Raw genomic sequence first — 22,962 nt, 5'->3', positions numbered from 1 at the left:
TATTTTAGGGATATTATGGACGATTAATTTCGTAAATATCTGTAAGATTAAACCGACTTTACGATGCGCGGCTGCTAATCAAAATAAACCACAGTACTGCTTGTTTGTGGTCTCAAATCAAGATGGCAAAATAAGTTGTGCAAAATAAACATTTTAATGCTTGACAAGCGACACATTGACTACCAAGAGATTTCTAGTTGTTATTCATTATGGGTAGTAGGGAGTTTGTAAATGAATTCCCCGAATACAAAGGTGAAAAATTACTTGAGACAGACGGCACGGTAAGTTGATTGATCATTTGAAACTTGACAAAGCCAATGAAAGTCAAAGCGCAGTTGGCGTGCTATCATAAAAGTGCCATTTTTACCTGCAGCTACTCCTCAGAATGGCTTAAGGGGTTCACAAGTTTACAAATTGCACACTGCCATTTGTTCTGAAATGTACCACGTACATGTATACATGTAGTAGTAATGCAAATAATGGCACACACTGTAATTTTAAAACTCAGAAAACTTGAATGTGATACATGTAATTACATACCCAGTTTAGTTCATTATACAGAGGGATCTCAGTGTAGTAGTGTATCATAGCTATATTACAGTATGTGCAGAAGGCTTCAGTTGGTCTCAAGCCTTGCCTTTGATATATGTTATGTGCAGACAAAGTCAGAAGGCTTCAGTTGGTCCCAAGCCTTTCCTTTGATATGTTCTGGTCCTGAGCACACAATCAGGTGTGGATCCATGATGGTGAAATTCCCTCGGTCCATCTGCTCTCTCAGCCAGTGCAGGTGGCAGTCGCAGATCCACGGATTGAATTCTAAGAAGACCTCAGACAGTTTGGGGTTGGTCACCTTGCTGATGGAGCCCTCTTCCAGTGTGGAGAACTTGTTGTCTTGTAGCCACAGGGAGCTAAGTGCTTTCATGGGAAGCAATCCCCCTGCCTCCATACTCGGTATGTTGTTGCCATAGACATACAGTTCCCATAATGTTGTCAGTCCTTGGAAAGTCTTGTTTGTTATCCCATTGCTAATGTTGCATTCATTCAAATCAAGGATCTGGAGATTTCCCAAGCCTGAGAAGGCATAATCCTCGATGGTTGTAAGACTAATGCATTGCCAGATTTCCAGGGTTTGAAGCTGGGTTAGGTTTTCAAAGACTCTGGCTGGGACAGTTGTAATTGGGTTTCCAACAAAATCAAGGTGTTCAATTCTGAGAGGATACATCTCTGCCCCTTTTGGGATTTCTTTGAGCTGATTAAATCTAGAAAAAATGTATATGTAAGATTTTTTTTCATTTTTTTTCCTTTATGTAAAACCTTGATAATAAAGAAGGGAAGATCATTCTTTTATAAAGCCACAAAGAACCTGCACTCATTTTTAAATGATCAGTTTCCTTATGTTCCGAAAGACCCAGAAGACGGTCTCAATCCTTTCCTGCTAGTGGTTGTTGTAGTGATTAATGTAAAAAGTTTGTTCCTAATAGTAATTGCACCACAAGGACTCACCTTAGACTCAGAATACTGAGCATCTGATTTCCCCAGAACAGCCCCTCAGGTACACAAAGTATCTGGTTAAAACTGATGTACAGCACCTGGAGCCTGGAGAGAGGTTTGAACACCCCACCTGGGAGCTCAGTGATCTGGTTATTTGACAGGTCCAGGTGTTCTAGGAGAGGTGTTCCCAGGAATGACTCATTTCTCAGAGTCCTCATCCCACACTGTATCAGGTAGAGGTACGTAAGGGAGTGGGGTAGATAAGGGGGCACCTCGGGGAGGTTGGACCCCATGAGGTCCAGTGTGGTCAGCGTGGGGTTCTTTGTCTTGAAGGTGGAGACATGGAAACTGCTTAAGTTTAGGTAGTTCCCACTGAGACCTATCTCCTGTAGGAAATGGTAAAGAAGCCAGGTATTAAAGATTGATGGTGATATAGTTATTAATCATAACTGTTGTGTGGGGTGTTGGCAATTTTAATGTCACATTATGTGTAACATTGTTACAGTATTAAATGTGGCATTTTGGTAGATGAAATGTCATTAAATGTGTTGTTTTTGTCATTGTGTTAGATGTGACAGTGTGTTGTCATTGTGTTAGATGTGACAGTGTGAAAAGCATGGTAGTCTGAGGAGCCAATATCATGCATTGTTCACCTGGAGCTGAAATAGATCACTGAAGGCCATATCAGGTAGGTCTACCAGGTTGTTGTTGGCTAACTCCAGCTGAGTTGTGTTGGGTGGAATACCTGATGGAATCTGCTCAAGTCCCTCACGGCTGCAGTTTGTCATACCTGTGTGGAAGTCACACCTGCACACCTGTGGACACTGGACACCATGTACAGGTACAGCATACCCTGGTCTCTGTCTTATATGTGTGCCTCCAGTTTGGTCTGGCGTGGCTTCAGAAAATTTTAAAACAGACTCTGCTGCTTTCCCAATCAATTCTCCATCTTTACCAGTAGGTGTTCTATGGTGGTGAGAAAATGTCGTTTTGAAATTTTTTTGATGGTGTTGAGGTTTCTCACTGAAAAGGACTCCATATTTGTACTTTGGCACAGTACTTGCTGAGTTTCCAACAGTGTGGATGAATTGCGGATAGAATTTTGGTTCTGGTTTAGGATTCCTATCTTGTCTCCAGTCTCCCCTTGTATCAGGTAGTGGGTTAACTGCCAATGCTGGCAATATCATCATTAACAATAATGTTGATACTGCTGCTGTTGCCATGTTGTTACTTAATTGTCACAAGTTATGTGTTGTTAGGTTCCAAGTATCTGTAGGTAGAAATCAAAGTTCAAGGATTGTTAACGTGTTTTATGTGGGAGTAGTGAGAACTTGTTTAGAGACATCAGCCACAAACACATGCACACCCACCAACAAGCATGCACACTATATGCACACACCCCCTTCCACACACACACACAAACAATACACACACACACACACATGCACACACACACACACGTCACACGTAAATGCACCTATGCACACGCTCTCACACGTATTTATACTAACCTGTTGTTACTTTTGAATATAAAATGTTAGTGTGTTGAACAACAGTCCTATACCTAATACCTTTATATATTAAGTAATTAGCATGAAAATTAATGCCATTGCTGCAGTAAAAATGAGAGATGTTACTAGTAACTATACTGAATTGGCATTCTATAAAAAGTAGTTTACCTCGTAATTAAAGTCTGCAGTGTTGAGCCACAGCAATCCAGACTACTATGAAACAAATGTTTAGTTTAAATATTTGGGTCTTGTGACTTGGATTTGTTGATAATTAAGCTGTTAACCTAAGTGTACTGTGTGTGAATTGTGTATAGTTTGTGTGTCAGCTGATTAGACAGTCAAGGCGAGAGATAATTTAACCAGTGTTGATTCTGTGTCAGGTCAACTGGGTTATTGAAAAATTATTTGCCATCAAGGCCACATTTCTTTTGTCATTAAATTTCAGATTTGTTTAAATCTTTTTAGTAGAAGCATACGTGGTAATTAAAATGAAGACCTTAATTCACTACTTCAGTTAGAGAAGGGGTACAAGCAGAGGCTGCTGGCAGAGGTGGAACGACAACTGGACAGGCTGACTACAGGCCTACAAGACACTGATGACAGGGACTATAGTGTGTATACTGGAATTACAGGTGACTACATACCTCAATTTAACATCATTGACCTGTTATTGAATATTTTTGGTATTGCTAGTACTAGTACTTATATTTGTCTATATTTGAGGTCATTGACCTTTGGTTTGTTAAATTAATCAGAATCTTTCTACTGGTAAATATAACATGGCTTGTCATTTTACTTCTCATGTCATTTGATATTAAGAATAGATTTTTAGCATGCATTTCTAATTAAATGAATATGGTAGTAGAAAGAAAACATAAATATAACTTTCTTTTTATTATTCATGCAAATAAATATGTGTAGTTCCCAGTTCAGTGAAGTACAATGGGCTACAGTACATTAATTAAATCACAGTATACCAGGATAAAATTTAAAATGCTTACTTAGCCTTGCTCTCATCTGATTTGATTTATCCATTGTTATTTGTTAACAAAAATACTAGTAAGAGTAATAGTTTTGAATTAGGATACAAGTAAGGAGCATTTTTTAACCCTGTTCTGACCTCTGTATCCAGGCATTGCTTACCTGCATTATCACCTGTGGAATGTTGTGGATGGCCGCCAGAGCACCTCCCACCTCCACGCTGCACTGCAACACACTGAAAGAGCTCTTCGCCATCTGAAGGGAAGAAAGCTATCCTTCCTGTGCGGCGATGCGGGTCCCCTGGCCCTTGGCGCGGTGCTGTATGAGCATGCTGGGAAGAGAGACAAGAGCCGAGACTGTGTAAAGAGGTGATGGTTTGGTACCACACCAGTTAATTTACTGAATTAACTATTCTAGATAATTAATTTTATTTTAGACAACCCGATAGCTTAATTAAATTTTCTGTCTTCTGTCTTCACTTAGTATGTGTATAACAAGAACAGCCCCCTACCCCCTCCATCCCCCTGACTTTAAGGTTTAACCCAGTATGCATCATGGATACCAATACTCCATATATGTGTTGTAATTCTTTGATTTACCTGCTTCATTTGTAATTAACAAAATTGTTTGACATGTAGATGTTTCATCATAATATATACATTGCATAATTGTTCAATTATTTGATGTAACAGGTTGGTGTCGCTACAGAAACACAGAGATCCCTGCTGAGGTTCTGTACTGCAGAGCATGTACCGTAGAAGTTCACCTTATATTTCTCCCTTATGTTATGTTTCAGGTTGGTGTCCCTACATAAAGATGTGTGCAGAGACCCAGAGATCCCAGATGAGATTCTGTTTGGCAGAGCAGGTTACCTGTTTGCACTGTTATTTGTACAGAGGAATATTGACCACAGTGAGATAGATACAGTTGTCATAGAAAGGGTATGCCTGCAGCATTTAAAAAAATCTTTTTGGATTTTGTTTATATCGATGATTTCTCTCTTTGGCTTTAAGTTCTTCAGATGCTTTTCAATTGTCTTTATGAGTTGAGAATGTCCATACCAAATTACAAGTGGAAAATTCACACACTCTGATTATTTGAATATGAAATGTTTTTCTTCATTCTTCATAAAATCATTCAAAAGTGAAATGTTTTTTTTGTACAATTACCTTTAAAAGTTGCTGAAAAACAATGCTACAAAATATACATTCTAAATTAATGGATAAAGTAGACTTAGGTCTAATTTTGTTGAAGTGCTTTAAATTTAAAGAAAGCTGAGCAAAAGTAGAGAAAATTTTTCAGCCAAAAGGCAACAACTTAGGATATTTTGACTAAGACTCTACACTATTTCTCCTTGCTGGTGGTACATGTTCAGGAGGTGACTCCGCCTCTCTGATCCTCTAATTCTTTTCCATATCACCAGGTAATCAAGGCAATAATAGACTCTGGGAGGAGTTTGTCATCAGAGGAGAGGTCTCCATGTCCCCTTATGTATGCCTGGCATGGCAAACAGTACCTGGGGGCAGCCCATGGGATGGTGGGCATATTTTATATATTAATGCAGGTATGGTACCAAGACATCTTGTATACAGGTTTTATATGTTAATACAGGTATGGTACTAATTAATACATCTTCATGTAGAAGTTATACGCTAATGAAGGTGTTATATGTTAAGATAGGAGTCGTTTGTTAATGTATATATCATATAAGGATGTTTTATCATAATGAGGATTCAGCATGTGTACCAGTTCTGGTATATTTGATGTATTGTAGGCAGTTTGTGTTGAATTTGTTTTGAATGTCTTTCAGTGAAGAAATATATACTGATTCTGAGCTATGAACCATTATTTTTATCGAGATGTATTATTATTATTATTATTATTATTATTATTTCATTCTTATTTATTTATTTATTTATTTTTTTGATAAAAGAGATCCATATACATGTAACTAAACATTTTATCCACAACATTGTATTTGATTTCAGGATTATCATTTCCTTCCAGGTTACCTCTCCTGATATAAGGCATTATTTGGAAGAGTTTTTGCGGCCAAGCATTGATTACCTGATGACGCTGCAGTTCCCCTCGGGAAATTACCCATCATCCATTGGGAGCGCCACTGGCGATAAGTTGATTCACTGGTGTCATGGCGCACCAGGCTGGATCCACATGTTCATATTAGCATACAAGGTAGGCCATGATAAGATTGGATTGTTTCATTGTACCTCCAGTGTAGGCACTGGCAGTAAACATGGTTTTTGTCCCCACTCATCTTGTCCACTGGCTCTGCCGGATCTGCCGCCATGTCACCGTTACCGCTTCTCCTCCTAGACTACAAGAGCCTGTTTACCCATCTCTTGGATTTAAGTCACATTATTTATGTCTTCATTTTGTTATACTTGCAAAGAAACCCCATGGAAGACGGACATAAAGTTTTGTTGGATTCAAATTATCCGGAGCATATGGAAGAGGCTGTTATTATAAGGACAGTCATTTTTTTTTCAGCTTTAAAGATATTGCCATATCATGAATATGTCTCGGTCTTTATCCTGATATCTCAGTGATCCTAGATTCATGTACTTGTCCCTCTCCAGGTATTCAATGATAAGAAGTACATGTCAGCTGCAAAGTCTTGCTCTGAAGTGATATGGCAGCGTGGATTACTAAGGAAGGGCTATGGTATCTGTCATGGCGTAGCAGGAAATGCCTATGGATTCTTGGCGTTATACCAAGCTACCCAAGATGTCAAACACTTACACAGAGCAATAAAGGTAGATACACTGTAGATAGTAGAGAGTTGTTGATATTTATTTTTCTTTTCTTTTTTTCTTGTTATTATAGTTGATTATATATATATATATATATATATATATATATATATATATATATATATATATTTATTAGATAAATAATTATTATTGCTAGAGACAATGTATACCTATTACTTTATTACGTGTCAACACCTCAATCTTCCATAATAACAAGTATGATAATACTCTGAAATTTTTACTTACCATTGATCAGCATTTCCTAAAAATATAAGTAGCTTTCTGAAAAAAAAAATTTGGAAATTTATGGTTTTGTGACAGTTATTTATAAAAAGTTTTCCCTTCAGTTTGCAGAATGGTGCTTTGACTATGGTAAACATGGCTGTAGAACACCCGATAGACCGCTGTCTCTCTTTGAAGGTGAGGATTTTTGTGCCTAGCAGTTAATCTTTTCAGCTGTAAACATGAATTCTAGTAAGTTAACCTGTCATCACAAAGGAATCCCCACCCTGGCGTTGAGTAAGAGCAAGTTTTTGACTTGTATAAAACATTTACCAGAAGACCCCAGAATTGGGATTGAAGCACCATTTTACAAAATCCGTTGTATTAAAACATTGGAAGATGCATTAATCAGTTTTCATTTTGGATTTGTTCTACATAGGTCTAGCAGGTACCATCTACTTCTTGGCAGATTTAACCAACCCCCAGAAAGCCAAGTTTCCTGCTTTCCAATTGTAACAAGACTGAAAGAACAACCTTCTTGAAAGACTTCATTTGCAAGGCAGCTTTAATTTTCTTCCAAACAAAGCTAGGAAAGAGATTGATCAGTTAACGGAAATGCTAAAATTTGTGAACACATTTTAGTTGACAGCAGAAATACACAGAAATACACACAGTCTCTTCCAAGTTATGAACAATTGATGAAAAGTTGAAAGATATATGGAATGAGCATAAGTTACAAATAATTTTGTTCTGAAAGATGTTTCAGGTGTTATTCATTTAATGATATTTATTTATTCTTGCCTCAGTGTGCAATTTTTTGAGCAGTATATTTTTAGTTAATGTTACTACATGTACATATAGTACGATACGTTTTTATTTATTATTAGAACCTTGCAGTGTTGTACATGTGACAGTGCAAACAATGAAATCCCCACCCTGTCGCTGTTGGCTGCTGCTGGGGGCTGGCATAAGAACTTCTTGTCTTCCAAACATCCAACAATGTGTTGGTGGCTTTCTGTTGGTTAAGTTTAGGGCACTCTGTATCAGCAGAACATCTGTAACGTAAACAAAAGAAATGCTTTATATGACAGCTGGTGCTTTTTATATGTATCTTTTCCAAAGCAAACCTTAAGAAAAACTCTGGAAATAAAAAAAATATGTTGTTATGTTGTTATTTGCTTTTGAACTGTAGATTTGTAAAAGATACAAGCTATAATATCTTGCAACTGCATTGAAAAATAAAATGATCAACATTGTACATGGCACAAGGACTTGCTTGATAAAAATACTGCACCATTTTCGTATACAACACACTACATGTACCAGGTAGGTGTCCGTATATATATTAACCCACATGACGTTATAAACCCTGTATATTATGGTTCTAATCCGTTTCCACTTATTCAAAGTTAAATGATAAACATGTACGTTTGTACAGGCATGCATTTAAAAAATCACCACGAAACATGAGATAATCGATAATAAAGATGTCTAAGCTTATACGTCTTGAAAAGAAATGCTTTCTAAGGAGAAACTCTGTCTAAAGCAGTACGTCTTTTAAATAATTATATAAGACAATAATACGTATAATGTTTTTTTTAATTGTCTTAAGTTATCCTGCCCACATTTAAGAAAGTACCAAAGTCGCATTTTTCAAAAATTAAGACCTTGAAAACTTTTAAAATCCCGAAATATACATAGCTTAAAAACGGGTAGATGTTTTTTTTCCACAAAACCTGAGCAAATGCCACGTCCATGTACCATATTGTTTTAAGCGCAGTATACATTCACACAGTTGCACGCCCGTTACATGACGACTTTGCAGGTAGCACCTTACAACTTTCACGTACCTGTTCGTCAAATGGAAAATTACCATGCACGTGACCTAGATTTGAAGCATATTGCTAACGTAAGCCCGACTGCAGAAATGACGGCGGCTCAACAACACTGCGACTTAAGCTGGATACCAGTCATCGATATAAAGGCGTTTGATATCACAAAAGAAGAGAATGAGGTGGACAGAAAAGAAATGGAAAAATTGGCAAATGATGTGTTCAAAGCTTTCAGCACCGTAGGTTTTGTATACGTGAAAAATCACGGAATTCCCCAAGACCAGGTTAGTAACTACATGTAGCACAAAATTGTTCTTGCATGTACAACAGCATATGTTAGCAGACATTTAATATCAGAAAAGTAAAAAAAAATTAATTTCCTTGCAAGTACACAATGTTTGAAAATTCGCCAAAGTCATATGCGCTATATCTATATATCCCGCAAAGCTACTAATCTAAATTAAAAAAAGGGAATAATCAACTCCAGTTGAAGGGATGGCTCGACCTATTCTTTGTGGGTAGGAATATTCTGTTTTTTTTTTTTTTTTTTTTTTTTTTTTTCGCTGTCAGAAAATTCCTTTTTAAGGGCTAAATATTATTTAAGAGTGCCTTTAAAAAACCCCAATTTAGGTTACATTTGCATCAGACGCCGAGTGCTGCCTTATAAGATTTTCCATACCATACAGCGTGTGAAGTGTCTACTGGCTACGGGTGGTAGAGTATGTTTATAATGTAATTTGTATACGGGTGTCGAACTCTTTCTCAGACATGGCCTTCCCAACAATCACACAATGGTTTATAACGTTACCATAACATTACCATAACGTTTTTTGGTAATATTTACGTTATGGTAACGTTATAATAAAGTTCTGTTTCCTGGGTTGATAGGTCGGGTTGGGAAAATCGTTCTTTCGCTTGAAAAGTTAGGCGTATCAGTCACACGGAGCCTTCAGTCTCAGTGTACATGTAGTTGCTTATACCCTCAGAGCGGTTATTTCTTGTAAACTTGTGACCAAGTCCCTAACTAATTGCAAGTTATAGATAAAGTAGAATGAAATAAATAAAATGATAATTTCTGTCAACAAGTTTTAAGTTGTTTTTTGTGTTTGGAAAATAAGAATATCATCTCTTAACAAAAAAGTTTGTACGAGCTATTTAAAGAAGCGACATTGATAATCAGCTGAAGACAGGAGAAACATTTTGAAAATGGTTACCTCAATACAAGGTCAAATGTAGGCCTATATTTTTGGAATAACAAACATACATGTACGGCTTAACTGAACCCTAAAGGATATCCTGATAACTATTTTCCTGTCTGTCATATCTATTATATTGATTCTGTTTTTCTAAATTGAGACTAAGTTTAAGCGACACACGCTGTAAACGAAGCATTGCCACAAATTGAGTTGCAAGCTATTGAATCGAGAAGTCAAAAAATATTGCTATCCAGAGATAATTTATTTAAAAAGCTGCTTGTAGTTTATAGTGAGTCTTAATTGTGCCACGAAACTACGAAAGTTTATAAGCAGCTTAATAAAGGACACTATGAGCAAGACTATCAGATGACCTCGTTTATAATGACAGTAGGTCATAGACTCGAAAACATGTTATCTGTCATTGAGGAAAACCATCCAATTGCCAAATTAATTTTTGATTTGAACATTTCTACATATAGAGAATTAGCAGTTGTAATACATCTAGATCAAGGTTATTTGATTGTTTTTTTCTATTCTGTTATTACCCCTATATTAAATCATCTGTGTCTATAGCACAGTGTAAGTTAGTCATCTAGTGGTGTTTCACATGAATAAAGCATTTAATCTATAACGAAATTAGTCATGTTAAATGTATAGTTTCCACAGTTGTTTTGGTTAAGATGCTGTCTTTATCCTAAACAAGGCAGAATTTTTTACAGATACGCGTGTACCCAACAGAATTGTCAAATATAAGATTTTGGAGTAAACATTTATTGTTAATGTATTTTCAGATTGAGAATATTTTTAGTTTGGCTGATGAGTTTTTTGCACAACCACAAGAGACCAAGGACAAGTTCATTCGTCCCTTATCTGACCCAAGTGGAATTGGCTACGTTACAGTAGGGAGAGAAATGTAAGGCACGCAGGCAGGGAGCACAAATGTGCCACTCTCAGTTTGAAGGCATATTTCTTCTCAAATCTGTATTTTAATGTAACTATCATTTTTACTATTTCCATGTTATTGCCATACCTGTATGTTTAAAGCAGTTTCCACTCTTCATCGTTTGACCTTGTTTTCGGTCTGTTAATTTATGCTTCTTAAAAATCCCATCTAAACATACAGGTGTTGATATAATTATATTTGTATTAATGCAGAAATGAAGAAATGAAACAATTTTTGCCCTTTTTTTGATAATACACGAGAAAAAAAAATTTGGCAAAGGTTAGTCATAGGCATACTGAGACACATGAAGGCATGAAATGATTAATAAACGGCATGAATGTAGTGTCATGAAGATTAACTGACAACAAAGATGTAATTAATTATTAAAAGTGGCTGTGCAACATATTCACAACTGGATGAGAATTTTCTTTAGTTTTGAAACGGACAAACCTGCTGACTTCAGGGAGTCCTTTGATGCTATTCCTGGAGGAGCTTATAATCAGGTAACACTTCATTCTAGTAAAGCGCTCATGATCAGAGAGTGTAGATTTGCGCCAAGGCAACTCAGGTCCCTATCTCATTTCTTATAAACGGATTGTGTTTACTAACACTACCCGCAGATCTTTTACGGTAGCATTAACGCCCATATTAATCACAAAACCCGTGAATTAACCAACACAGCGTACAGACGTTTAGCACCAACAAAGCAATACCAAGCGCAAACATTCATCCTCTCTGGTAGTGCTGGTTAATTTGAGGGCTATGCGGTTAATATCGGTGTTAGTGCAAAAAGATCTGCGGTTAGTGTTAGTAAACCACCTAATCCGTTTGAAGGCCTGTCATTATTAAAAGAAAAATAGAATAATTGATTAATGGGTTATCACCAAAACCCGTTAAAAAAGTTTCCTGTTGTAGACACATCCCCTCATGTAGACATTTAGATGTCATAATCAAAATTAGGAGTTTCGTTTTAGCTATGGCCAGGTATCCCAAACTTTGAGAAGGATGTGGTGGAGTTCCACAGAACTTGTGCCAAGCTGAGCCTTCGAATGCTGAAACTGATTGGGATGGGACTTGGACTGGAGGTAACGGATATAGATAGCACGTACCCCTGTACCTTTCACTACAAAAACTACACGTAGAGCAATAAAAAAAAAGTCATGCAGAATTCCGAATTTGAGTCAAAGGTTTTAGTCCCTAGACTGATAGACTGGAATGCTTTTACCACAAGTGTTTATTTGGCATCATACATTAGTCATGTTTCCATTTTAGTCTAGTGGGATTTCCACAAAAGATGAACAGTAGGGGCATTTTGGGGTAAAAGTTGGGAACCAGGTGTATTAGCATAATTTTGGGATGCTGAATCCGATTTACCCGGTTCCCAAGCGAAAATTTGCGTTTTTAATGGTATAATTTGCAAAAAAAAAAAAAAACAAAATGGCCGCCAGATTTCCTATTTTCTGCAATATCTCTGGAACTAGACAGGCGAATATGACAAATGAAGTGTCTTTACCTATATTTTCAGGGTCGAGGAACATTATTAAGATGTTTCTGTTAGAATTAGATTTACGCAATTTTCCTAAATATGCAAATTAGGATAGCCATTACTGAAAAACCGTTTTACTTCTTTATCTCTGTAACTAGGCAAGCAAACATGACAAATGAAGTGTCTACACCTATGTTCTCAGGGTCAGCGAATGTGATAAATCAGATGTCTTGTCTTATGGGTAGCACTGACTTTGTGAATCGTGTCCGAGTAGCATCTTTTATTGTTTCTTCCCTGTATCTGTCAAACACAAGTCAATCTGCTGATAGTTAGAACCTGCCTTCAGAACTGCTTTTACGTTAACTAGGCAAGCAAACATGATATATGAAGTGCCCACACCCATGTTTTCAGCGTTAGGGAAAGTGATTAAGATATTTTCATTATAATCAAATCAGCAATGAGTGCTACATTGTCACACTGTAGCAATTATTCGGATCTGAATTGGATTTTGCAATTAAATACTGCGCTGCCATTGGGATGTAAACATATTGGATCACACAACTGCCCCTTTTACCTAGATTAAAAAAAGATTACCTTATTAATGCAATGGAGGGATTTGCTGAATCAAGTAATTCATGTGATGCAATGTACAGACTTCACATTTAAAATGGATTTTTTTCAAACATATTTTCTTTGAATTTTCCCATATATTAGTAATGGATGAAAAAAACACTTGTTATCGTGTTCGATATGACTTTAATAAATCAACCCGTGTGGATACATCATCAAAAATTTAATTTAAATACGTATTCAAATCTGGCAATAGCAGTTTGCTGCTGTCCATTCTGGCATAATGCAACAATAGTGTGGCAAGTTGCTGCCGTTAGTTCACATGCCGTAAGGGCAGCTAAGAGTCTGCAAAATATCAAACTCTTCTGACTGGACTTTGCCGAAATATAGAGACTTATTCTGCAGAACTGCTGCCCTTTTATATTCATTCTGTAACCAGCCAAAGAGGACTGCTCAGAGAAACTGCCACATATTACGTAAGGCGGGCCCTGACCCCCCCCCCCCCCTTCGAATTCTGGTCCCCCCTTGAAATTATAATTTTGACTAGGTGAATCATAGTTGTAAACCACACCAAATAGCACCGTTCGCCCTCTTAAATACCAAAAATTTTCGTGGCCCTTCAACAAGTCCCTAACCCGTTGCCAAGTGGGGGGGGGGGGGGGGGGGGGGGGGGGGGGGGGGAGGGGGGGGGGGCTTTGCATCCGCGTACTCCCCCTTCAGATAATCGTGGATCCGCCTCTGCTCACCTTGCCTTATAATTGATGGGCAAGCACTGACAATTTCACTGGGAAAGCCTGACAATGCAGTGACCTTTGGTAGTTTGGCTGACACGTACGTAAGAGCAGTTCTGAAGGCAGGTTCTAACTATCAGCAGATTGACTTGTGTTTGACAGATACAGGGAAGAAACAATAAAAGGTGCTACTCGGACATGATTCACAAAGTCAGTGCTACCCATCAGACAAGACATCTGATTTATCACATTCCCTAACCCTGAGAACCTAGGTGTAGACACTTCATTTGTCATGTTTGCTTGCCTAGTTACAGAGACACAGAAGTAAAACGGTTTTTCAGTAATGGCTATCCTAATTTGCATATTTAGGAAAATTGCGTAAATCTAATTCTAACAGAAACATCTTAATAATGTTCCTCGACCCTGAAAATATAGGTAAAGACACTTCATTTGTCATATTTGCCTGTCTATAGTTCCAGAGGTATTGCAGAAAATAGGAAATCTGGCGGCCATTTTGTTTTTTTTTTTTTTTGCAAATTAGACCGTTAAAAACGCAAAATTTCGTTTGGGAACCGGGAAAATCGGATTCAGCATCCCAAAATTATACTAATAAGCCTGGTTTCCAACTTTTACCCCAAAATGCCCCTTGCCTCTTATGCAGAGCCTTTTTTCAAAAATCTCACTAAACTATTTGATAAAGCCGCCCATATGGTTCCGGTGTAACATGAAAATCTGACTCCCATGAAAATGTGACTCCCCAGTCAGATTTTCATTATGAAAATGTGACTCCCCAGTCAGATTTTCATAATGAAAATGTGACTCCCCCCATGAAAATTTGACTCCCCCTCCACAAAACTTCATACATCTTATTTTATTTGAGTATATGACTGTGATCTTGTAGTATGTAAAATGGATGATACGTTGGCACATTTTTTGTAGTTTGAAGGTGAAAATTTTAATGAAAAAGTAAGAAAATTAAAAATGAGCACATAATGAAAATCTGACTCCCCCATGAAAATTTGACTCCCCCATCATAAAACTTCATTAATCTTATTTTATTTTGAGTATATGACTGTGATCTTGTAGTGTGTAAAAAGGAGGATAGATTGGCACATTTTTTGTAGTTTGCAGGTGAAAAATTTTGTGAAAAAATAAGAAAATTAAAAATGAGCAAATAATGAAAATCTGACTCCCCCATGAAAATATGACTGCCCCTCCACAAAACTTCATAAATCTTATTTTAATTTGAGTATGTGACTGTGATCTTGTAGTATGTGAAATGGAGGATACATTGGCGCTTTTTTGTAATTTGCAGGTGAAAATTTTCATGAAATAATAAGAAAATTAAAAATGTCCACTTAATCGCCTATTGTATCCCCTATGAAAAAGTTATTTAATATTTGATGATCATTTCAACACCTTTTCTTTAAGGATACTTTATGAAAAAAATTATTGGAAATATTTAAAGGTTTGAGGATAAAATAGTGAAAGCATGAAAAAGAAATCATGAAAATCTTTATTTTTACACCCATGAGATTTGGACCTATTTTATATTCAGTCACCATACCACTGTTTTCCACATAGTTTGCATAGAGATGGATATTTTGTCATTATTTGAAAGTTTGATGATGAAAATTTTGGTCAATATTTTTGAAACAAGTATCCATCTTTATTCTTGTAGGTTTTGCACTCCCATGTCAAAACACTACATTTTTAACACAAGAAATTGGCCCCGCCGCCTTTTTATTTAATTCTTCTTATATAGCATACCCAACAAAACACTTGCTTTTGTTTTCCCATTATTTTCCCCAAAGCTGGATGAAAAATGGGGGTTAATTAAGCAAAAAGGATAATAAGTATGCATTCTTGCGCCCATAGGACTTTGACGACCCATCTTACAAATCAAATGTTTCATATTTAATATTTTTTCCTTTAAGCTACGACATATGAATAAGCTACCACCAAGCATGTCACAGTCCTATCACATTTGAAATTTTGGTGGTGAAAACTTTTGTCAAAATTGAGAATGTTTTTTGTTGAAAGGAATTCATCTTACTACCTGTAGGATTACCTTGTCAAAATGTTTCATATTTCATTTTTAGCATTAGAAAATTTCAGTGCTCCAGGTCCTACCTGTGGCAGTTGGTTACTTGCAATTAGGTAGCTGCCAGGGCTGTGACATGTTTGGTGGTAGCCTTGTGATCTGAAGTTGATTGCAATCAAGCAATGACCACAGGCATTTCATATAGCTTAGTGTGCAGACTTATCATTATATATACAATGAAAAGTATGTGGAAAATAGTGATATAATGACTGAATAAAAAATAATTGTCCTTTTCATGGTTGTAAAATAAATATTATACTGAATTTCTCACTATTTTTAAATTCCAAACACTTATTGCAAAAATTTTTACCCACAATATTTAAATATTCCACATATGTTCTCCATAAGAAAACTAAAAAGTAGAAACATTTAAATGTGTGCTAAATATGAAATAAGTGCTTTTAACTAGGGGAGTCAAAATCCTACGGGTACAAGAATGCAAATTTATTATCCATTTTTAATTTATTTTCACGCAGTATTTTACCATAAAACTTTTTAATATTTCCAATAATTTTTTTCATAAAGTATCATAAAAGAAAAGTTGTCAGAATGATCATCAAACATCAAATAAATAGCTTTTTATAGGGGAGCCATTGGGTGTTAGATAACAAATCCTTAATTTTTCTTATTTTCATGTGTTTTATAACTTTTTTCTTTCAATTTTTTAACCATGTGCACATTTTCAATTTTCTTATTTTTTCATTAAAATTTTCACTGCAAACTACAAAAAATGTGCCAATGTATCATCCATTTTCCATACTACAAGATCACAGTCATATACTCGAAATAAAATAAGATTTAAGAAGTTTTGTGGAGGGGGAGTAATATTCTCATGGGGGAGTCAGATTTTCATTATGTGCTCATTTTTAATTTTCTCATTTTTCATTAAAATTTTCACTGCAAACTACAAAAAATGTGCCAATGTATCACCCATTTTACATAATACAAGATCACAGTCATATACTCAAAATAAAATAAGATTTATGAAGTTTTGTGGAGGGGGAGTCAAATTTTCATGGGGGAGTCAGATTTTCATTATGTGCTCATTTTTAATTTTCTTATTTGTTCATTAAAATTCTCACTGCAAACTACAAAAATTCTCCAATGTATCAACCATTTTACATACTACAAGATCACAGTCATATACTAAATTAATTAGAGATCAATGAATGTTTTTTTGAAGGGGAGTCAAATTTTCATAGGGGAACCACATTTTCATTATGTGCACATTTTTAATTTTTCTTTTTTTTTATGAAAATTTTCACCTGCAAACTACAAAAAAGTGCCAATGTATCATCCATTATGCATACTACAAAATCATAGTCATTTACTCAAATAAAATGACATTAATGAATGTTTTTTTTTGGGGGGGGGAGTCAAAATTTCATTGGGGGAGTCAGATTTTCATTATGATAATCTGACTGGGGAGTCAGATTTTCATAATGAAAAGCTGACTGGGGAGTCACATTTTAGGGGAGTCAGATTTTCATGGTACACCGGGACCCCTGATGGTTTCCAACTCATTAGATAAATACATGTAGACAGTTGCCTCTCAGAAGCCGTCTGGTATATAGTAATAGTAACCTGCTAAAACCAGTCGGGCTTTCGCAAAGGGTCTAAAAAACCTTTTCTGGTGGCAATCGGCCCCTTATTCTGAAGGGGACCGGTTGTCTTTGTTTACTTGTACCGGTAGCGGCAAAAGCGTAAGAACAATGGATCCTGTTTCCTGGTGGTAAATTGTGGATACCCTGGGCATGTCATCTAGGAAGGTACACCAATCTGGGCATAGCTCTGTAAAAGATTGTTCCTTTTGACACAATAATCTGTCTGACAAAGCGTCTTTCTCCCAATTTTTTTCCTCAGAGCAGCAATGCTTATTCAATTCACGCACTGCTAAAATGGCGAAATTCCAAAATCATCTGTGAAGGTTTTACCAAAATATTGAGACAGAACCTTCTCTATCATAGCCATGCAAGAACCAGCCCAAAGAGTACATTGTACTTTATACCCAATGAACTTACCGCGTATTACGTAATTTGGAAGTGCCCCACACGAGACATTCAATCGACTGGGACTGACACGCCTGACTACGCATTTCTCTATTCACACATCTCACATGATATAGAAAATATTTAAGAATAATATGTTCTAAACCAAGACAAACCTTTTAAGCTTAAACATTATATATTAAATGTCTAGTTTGTATATGTAAAAAAATAGAGGCTTCTCGCTTCTCAAAAATGTAGTTAAAGTCACAATAAATGACATACCAAACCAAATTTCATAAAAAAACATTAACAACAGTTTTATGTTATGTTGTTTTCTTAAATATATCTTATTTTTGGTTTAGACATAGATTTTGAGTGTCTCTGTGTGTGTATAAATGCTGCAATGCTACATTTCAATGCAGTGCTTATTTTCTCAGGACCAAAATGAGTTACTCGCGTGCCATACAAATCTCGTCAACTGGCGTGACAACAGCTCAACCACGTTAAGACTGTTGACATATCCTCCTTACACCGAAAAAGAAGGTATTTTAAGAGCTTTTTAAAATAATGATACACTGCTTCGCTTTACCTTCTGCTTTATGGATGATTGTTAGTGATATTATTTCTGCCTCTGCAAAAAAATTTGGAATGGTAAGTAAGTCCTTAACCCAGCTTAAGCGAAAATGATGTGGTGAGTTGATCTTGAGGGGATTTACTAGAACTGTAACCCAAAAATGGCTTGTGTACATTACATTAAGTAAATATAAAAATGCCTTTACTGTACACAATGCGTACTAGTACCTGTATTTAACAGCGTTATATGTAGGCTTTGACATATTGCTTGCCTATACGGTATGCAAGGAGGGGTGTTTTTCTTTTATGTGTTTTGTTTGTTTGGTTGTTTTCTGACTCTGGACAAATTTTGTTAAGGAAGTCCCAAACTCAGGTAACAACAAAGAAAAGTCTGACAGAGGATTGCTAGTGCAGATCTATAGGTCTAACATTAGGCCTTACATAAGGGCTTGTTAAAAAAAAAGTTGACTAGAAAAGCAGTATGAGAATGCAGTCCTCTGCCAGGATCACCACCAAAATCTAAGCACCTTTAGGTTGGCCCACTTCTGACCTGTCCTGAGAATTTCATGAAACTCCATCACATAAAGGCTAATGACGAACACAAAAACAAACAAATCGGTGTACAGAAAACAGAGATAAATTTAAACACACAGCCTCCCTGGCAGAGGTTATAAAGGTGTCAGTGCTGCAAATTGTTTACTACATGTACATGTATTATTAACGTGTATATTATATATTTTTCTTTTTGGGTCATTTTAAAATTGGAGGAGTTAAAAAAACAAGTAAAGCACATATACACTCAGTCAAAAAAGTTCGGAAACATCGTTATTTTGAATTATTATTAATTTACCATATAAGCTAATTTAAATATTTTAACAAATGTTGATGGATAATGCGCCCACCATTCGTTACTTTTTGCAATTTTACCAAGAAAGGAATTCCGTGGGAATAACTGCGAGACACAGTTCAAATGAAGTTTTGAAATTGCTCAGCATCATGTAAAGCCTGCACTGTTTATTGTCAAGACCTGTTCAAACTTTGTCATGGAAATGACATGATCAATAAAGATTATATTTACTGTCGTGGATATAACTATGTTCCCAAACTTTTTTTGGCCGAGTGTAGAACTATATATATTTACCTAATTATAAACATTATTTTTTAGATGTTATGTTTTTGTATAAATTGCTTTATTACAGCAATCAGATGGATTACACATTTCTTGATATTTGTTATTCTATTACAATTTTCAGACCTGACCCCAGGCCAGACACGATGTGGTGAACACACGGATTACGGCTCCATAACTCTGCTCTTCCAGGATGATAAAGGAGGCCTTGAGGTAATTGTGTTAGGTGTGACAGGTGCTTGCATTAGGTGTGACAGGTTATTGTGTTAGGTGTGACAGTGTGTCAAATGACGGTAAAAGATGAGGTTAAAAACCTTGGAGAAAATTTTGGTAATAGGTGCGATATGTAAATCAGTAAAAATGCAAAGCTGCTTTCTATGGTCTTAAAAAATTTTTCCAAACTATCCCATATCCTTGACAATGGCCAAATGGAGAGGCTTGTCCATGCCTTTATAACTGCACATCTTGACTACGGAAACAGTCTTCTCTATGGCCTTCCTACCTACCAAAGCCGCCCACTACATTGGCTTCCTGTACGACAGAGCATTGTTTTTAAATTACTGCTGTTTGTTTTTTAATTCACCACAGGTGAATGCCCCTCATATTTTAACTCGATGCTACATCCAAGTACACCAGTCTCACCAGGTCTACCAGATCCACCTCCACTCTTTGTTTTACCAGAAATGATAATAAAAAACAACCAAAATCTACGGCCATAGGGCATTTTCAATTGCAGCGCCCATTTTATGGAATCAACTACCCTCACACATTCGGACTATTAATAGTGTTGAGGTTTTTAAAAAAGACTTTAAAACATTCTTATTTGCACAGTACAGTATTTTAATTAAATTTTAATACTAGAACCTTCATATTTTCTCATTTTATCAGAAAAAAAGTTTTATTGTTCAGACCATTACTATTTTAACCAGCATTAATTAGTTTAATTTTTTTTTTACCTTAGCTTTTATTATCTATATAATTATTTGTAATACTGATAATTTTATTTGTAAACAGCACTGAGACGGTAGTGTAGTGCGGTTTTGAAAAATAAATATTATTATTATTATTATTATTATTATTATTATTATTATTATTATTATTATTAAGTGTGAGTGTTGGATATGTCTCTGTTAAGAGTGATGGTAGGCCTGTTTTGATTCTGTGCAAAGGCTCGCAGAGAAACCATGTGTTAGATGTGACAGTGTGTCAACTGTGACCCGTGACACAGTGTAACTTTGTGTTTGATGTGACAATGACAGCGTTAAGAGGGTTGATGGATTAAAGTTTGAGATTGCGTTACATGTAGATGCGACAGTAAATGTGTCTGTAAATTGTGGCTGCATGTAATTACCTGTATATCTTGATTGTCCCGCAGGTGCAGACAGTGGCTGGAGAGTACAAACCAGCCACACCTATACCTGGTACCATAGTGGTCATCTTGGCTGACATGATGCCCAGGTGGACCTCGGACAGGCTGAAGGCCACGGTGAGTCTATGACTACCAGACTACTGCTGCACTGCTGTTTCTTAATACTTCAATTATTACCTGTCTGTTTTGATTTGCTCATTAATTGTTATTCAAATTATGAGTGCAATTTGCCAGCCCGCCTTTTCCAAATATATATTATACCAGTATGGTGATGACTTTTCCTCATTTTTGAATTAAAACTTCTCGACTTCCAGCATTCCAAACCAAGATTTCCCTGCACCAAACACTCATATTTAACGAATTTTTAGTGGTAAACGACATTTTCCCTCGACTTATCAGCATTTTATCTTCTTTTTTTCGACACTCGACACTCGATTCCGTAATTCTGTTGTGGCATGACTCGAAAAGGTACGCCCTGATGTTAAAATAACATTTTTTTACGTTTTTAACATGGCCTCAACCGTTCAGCATTTAAGTCACACTTTTCCATTTTTCTAGCTGCACCGAGTTGTGCCTTCCCATAAGTATAACAGACGTAGAAGTCTGATCTATTTCACTGACCCTGATCGTTCTACGATTGTGAAACCTCTTGATGGATCGGACACATACCCTCCTATCTGTTATACAAGATACGTGACACAGCAGTTTGTCAGCACAGGAATCCTGGGTGAAGACCATTATGGTGACGTGGCCGAATAAGTCTGCTTGTAAGATGGGTTTGTGAGTTCTGTACTTTGGATTTTAGGTCGTGATTGTATTGTTTCGTTGGTGCTTCGTTTAAATGCCATTAGGGAAATTATTTAACTATTGACTGTTTTACAGATATGATTAAGTAATTTTGATTTCTTTTGATACTTCAATGTATTATTTGCCCCAGATTATAAATTCAGAACAGTCGATATTCCCAGCAAACGCAGAATATTATTATAGCACAATGTTTGTATATCGATCACAAAAGAAAAAAAATGGTAACGTTATAAAAAGTCCTGTGTTTGCTGGCATAGGGCCTTTACTTGCCTCCGTTTTGTTGAATGGAAAAAGTGGCTCAGTTAACAGCTTCACCGGTTTCCCTTTTAAGTTCCCTTAATCTCAAACCTTTATTTCACATGCCTGGTAATCAACATTGTTATAGATATTGTTAGTAAGTATTATATCTAATACCTTGGTGTCAATAACAGTGTTCTCTTTCTAATTAACACAAATAGTGTTGTCAAGTTTATTGGTCCTATTGACCTTTAGACTCATTGATCTTGGTATCTTTACCCGTCTTTTAGTATCACTAAGCGAGCCCGCCAACCATGATGAGGATCCTGTGACTGCAGCACCTACGTTGGACAAATTTAAAAAAGGGTCCACCAATATGATTATAGAACACCCCAGCAAACATTATAAAGAATGATACAGGTCGAATTAGCTGGAAAATTATATTGGCACAGGATTGACATATATACAGCAGATAATACATACCCATAATTAGGTGCCTAACTGATATTAAAGAGTGGGCTTACATTAGAGTTCAAGCTTTTGTCAAGTTAATCGGAGCTTAAAATACAATGCATGTACTAAAGATTACTCTGAAAATGACATAACAGTTATATATAATCACATTGTTGATGGTGGTGCTGAAGTAAAAATTATATTGATATGAAGATGTGCTTGTTTTGAACGTCCCTTGTTACTGCTTAACGCAGTTATAAAATGTCAACAGGTACTCATATACATGTACGTTTATACAGGTAAACAAATCATCACGAAACATAATTAAGAGATAATCGACAATAAAGCTGTCTATGGTTATACTTCTTGGAAAGAAATGCTTTCTAAGGGGAAACTCTACCTACGGCAGCAGGTTTTTAAAATAATCATTTTAGACAATAAAAATGTGTTTTAATTGTGTGAAGTTATCGCGCCCACATTTGAGAATGTCCCAAAGTCGCATTTGTTAGTAATACAGAACAGGATAGGTTTTAAATTCCCGAAAGATACACAGCTTAAAGACGAGAAG

The 22,962-nt window shown here is 36.2% G+C and overlaps 3 protein-coding genes across 4 annotated transcripts; 2 read left to right on the top strand and 1 right to left on the bottom strand.

The window, feature by feature from the left end:
• Window positions 1–63: 63 nt before the first annotated feature.
• On the top strand, window positions 64–8,243 carry LOC106173175 (lanC-like protein 2). The gene is made up of 9 exons (XM_013554213.2): window positions 64–281; window positions 3,517–3,634; window positions 4,135–4,351; window positions 4,780–4,924; window positions 5,407–5,547; window positions 5,991–6,176; window positions 6,581–6,757; window positions 7,102–7,174; window positions 7,416–8,243. The coding sequence occupies exons 1-9, from the start codon at window positions 210–212 to the stop codon at window positions 7,490–7,492; spliced, it is 1,206 nt and encodes a 401-aa protein (XP_013409667.2). The 5' UTR covers window positions 64–209; the 3' UTR covers window positions 7,493–8,243.
• Window positions 181–3,303, bottom strand: LOC106173174 (leucine-rich repeat transmembrane protein FLRT1-like). 2 transcript variants are annotated; one of them, XM_087012946.1, is made up of 4 exons: window positions 3,171–3,303; window positions 2,145–2,761; window positions 1,504–1,877; window positions 181–1,259 (listed from the first exon to the last, which is right to left on the bottom strand). In XM_087012946.1, the coding sequence occupies exons 2-4, from the start codon at window positions 2,712–2,714 to the stop codon at window positions 650–652; spliced, it is 1,554 nt and encodes a 517-aa protein (XP_086869072.1). In that variant the 5' UTR covers window positions 2,715–2,761; window positions 3,171–3,303; the 3' UTR covers window positions 181–649. The 2 variants fall into 2 exon arrangements, with proteins under 2 accessions (XP_086869072.1, XP_086869073.1); XM_087012947.1 differs by lacking the exon at window positions 3,171–3,303 and having other exon boundaries at window positions 2,145–2,770.
• Window positions 8,244–8,580: 337 nt separating the features above from the next.
• On the top strand, window positions 8,581–22,732 carry LOC106173181 (uncharacterized). Its single transcript, XM_087012948.1, has 9 exons — window positions 8,581–9,092; window positions 10,796–10,917; window positions 11,381–11,450; window positions 11,922–12,032; window positions 18,264–18,369; window positions 19,653–19,741; window positions 20,904–21,014; window positions 21,456–21,664; window positions 22,232–22,732. Exons 1-8 carry the CDS (start codon window positions 8,787–8,789, stop codon window positions 21,654–21,656), a joined length of 1,116 nt encoding a protein of 371 aa, XP_086869074.1. The 5' UTR covers window positions 8,581–8,786; the 3' UTR covers window positions 21,657–21,664; window positions 22,232–22,732.
• The last annotated feature ends 230 nt before the right edge of the window (window positions 22,733–22,962 follow it).

Source organism: Lingula anatina, chromosome 5, assembly GCF_051362555.1.
Source record: "Lingula anatina isolate TDL-2025a chromosome 5, LinAna3.0, whole genome shotgun sequence".
In the NCBI taxonomy this organism is placed as follows: Eukaryota; Metazoa; Brachiopoda; class Lingulata; order Lingulida; family Lingulidae; genus Lingula; species Lingula anatina.
The sequence above is the reverse complement of the archived record's forward strand: the minus strand, read 5'-3'. Positions and strand labels throughout refer to the sequence as shown.

Coding starts and splice junctions, on each gene's coding strand:
- LOC106173175 (XM_013554213.2), top strand. CDS start 210: ATGGGTAGTAGGGAGTTTGTAAATGAATTCCCCGAATACAAAGGTGAA. Junction 282..3,516: donor TACTTGAGACAGACGGCACG/GTAAGTTGATTG, acceptor TCACTACTTCAG/TTAGAGAAGGGGTACAAGCA. Junction 6,758..7,101: donor ACTTACACAGAGCAATAAAG/GTAGATACACTG, acceptor TTTTCCCTTCAG/TTTGCAGAATGGTGCTTTGA.
- LOC106173174 (XM_087012946.1), bottom strand. CDS start 2,714: ATGGCAACAGCAGCAGTATCAACATTATTGTTAATGATGATATTGCCA. Junction 1,878..2,144: donor GTGATCTATTTCAGCTCCAG/GTGAACAATGCA, acceptor CATTTCCTACAG/GAGATAGGTCTCAGTGGGAA. Junction 1,260..1,503: donor CTCAGTATTCTGAGTCTAAG/GTGAGTCCTTGT, acceptor CATTTTTTCTAG/ATTTAATCAGCTCAAAGAAA.
- LOC106173181 (XM_087012948.1), top strand. CDS start 8,787: ATGACGACTTTGCAGGTAGCACCTTACAACTTTCACGTACCTGTTCGT. Junction 18,370..19,652: donor TCCTTACACCGAAAAAGAAG/GTATTTTAAGAG, acceptor TACAATTTTCAG/ACCTGACCCCAGGCCAGACA. Junction 19,742..20,903: donor ATGATAAAGGAGGCCTTGAG/GTAATTGTGTTA, acceptor ATTGTCCCGCAG/GTGCAGACAGTGGCTGGAGA.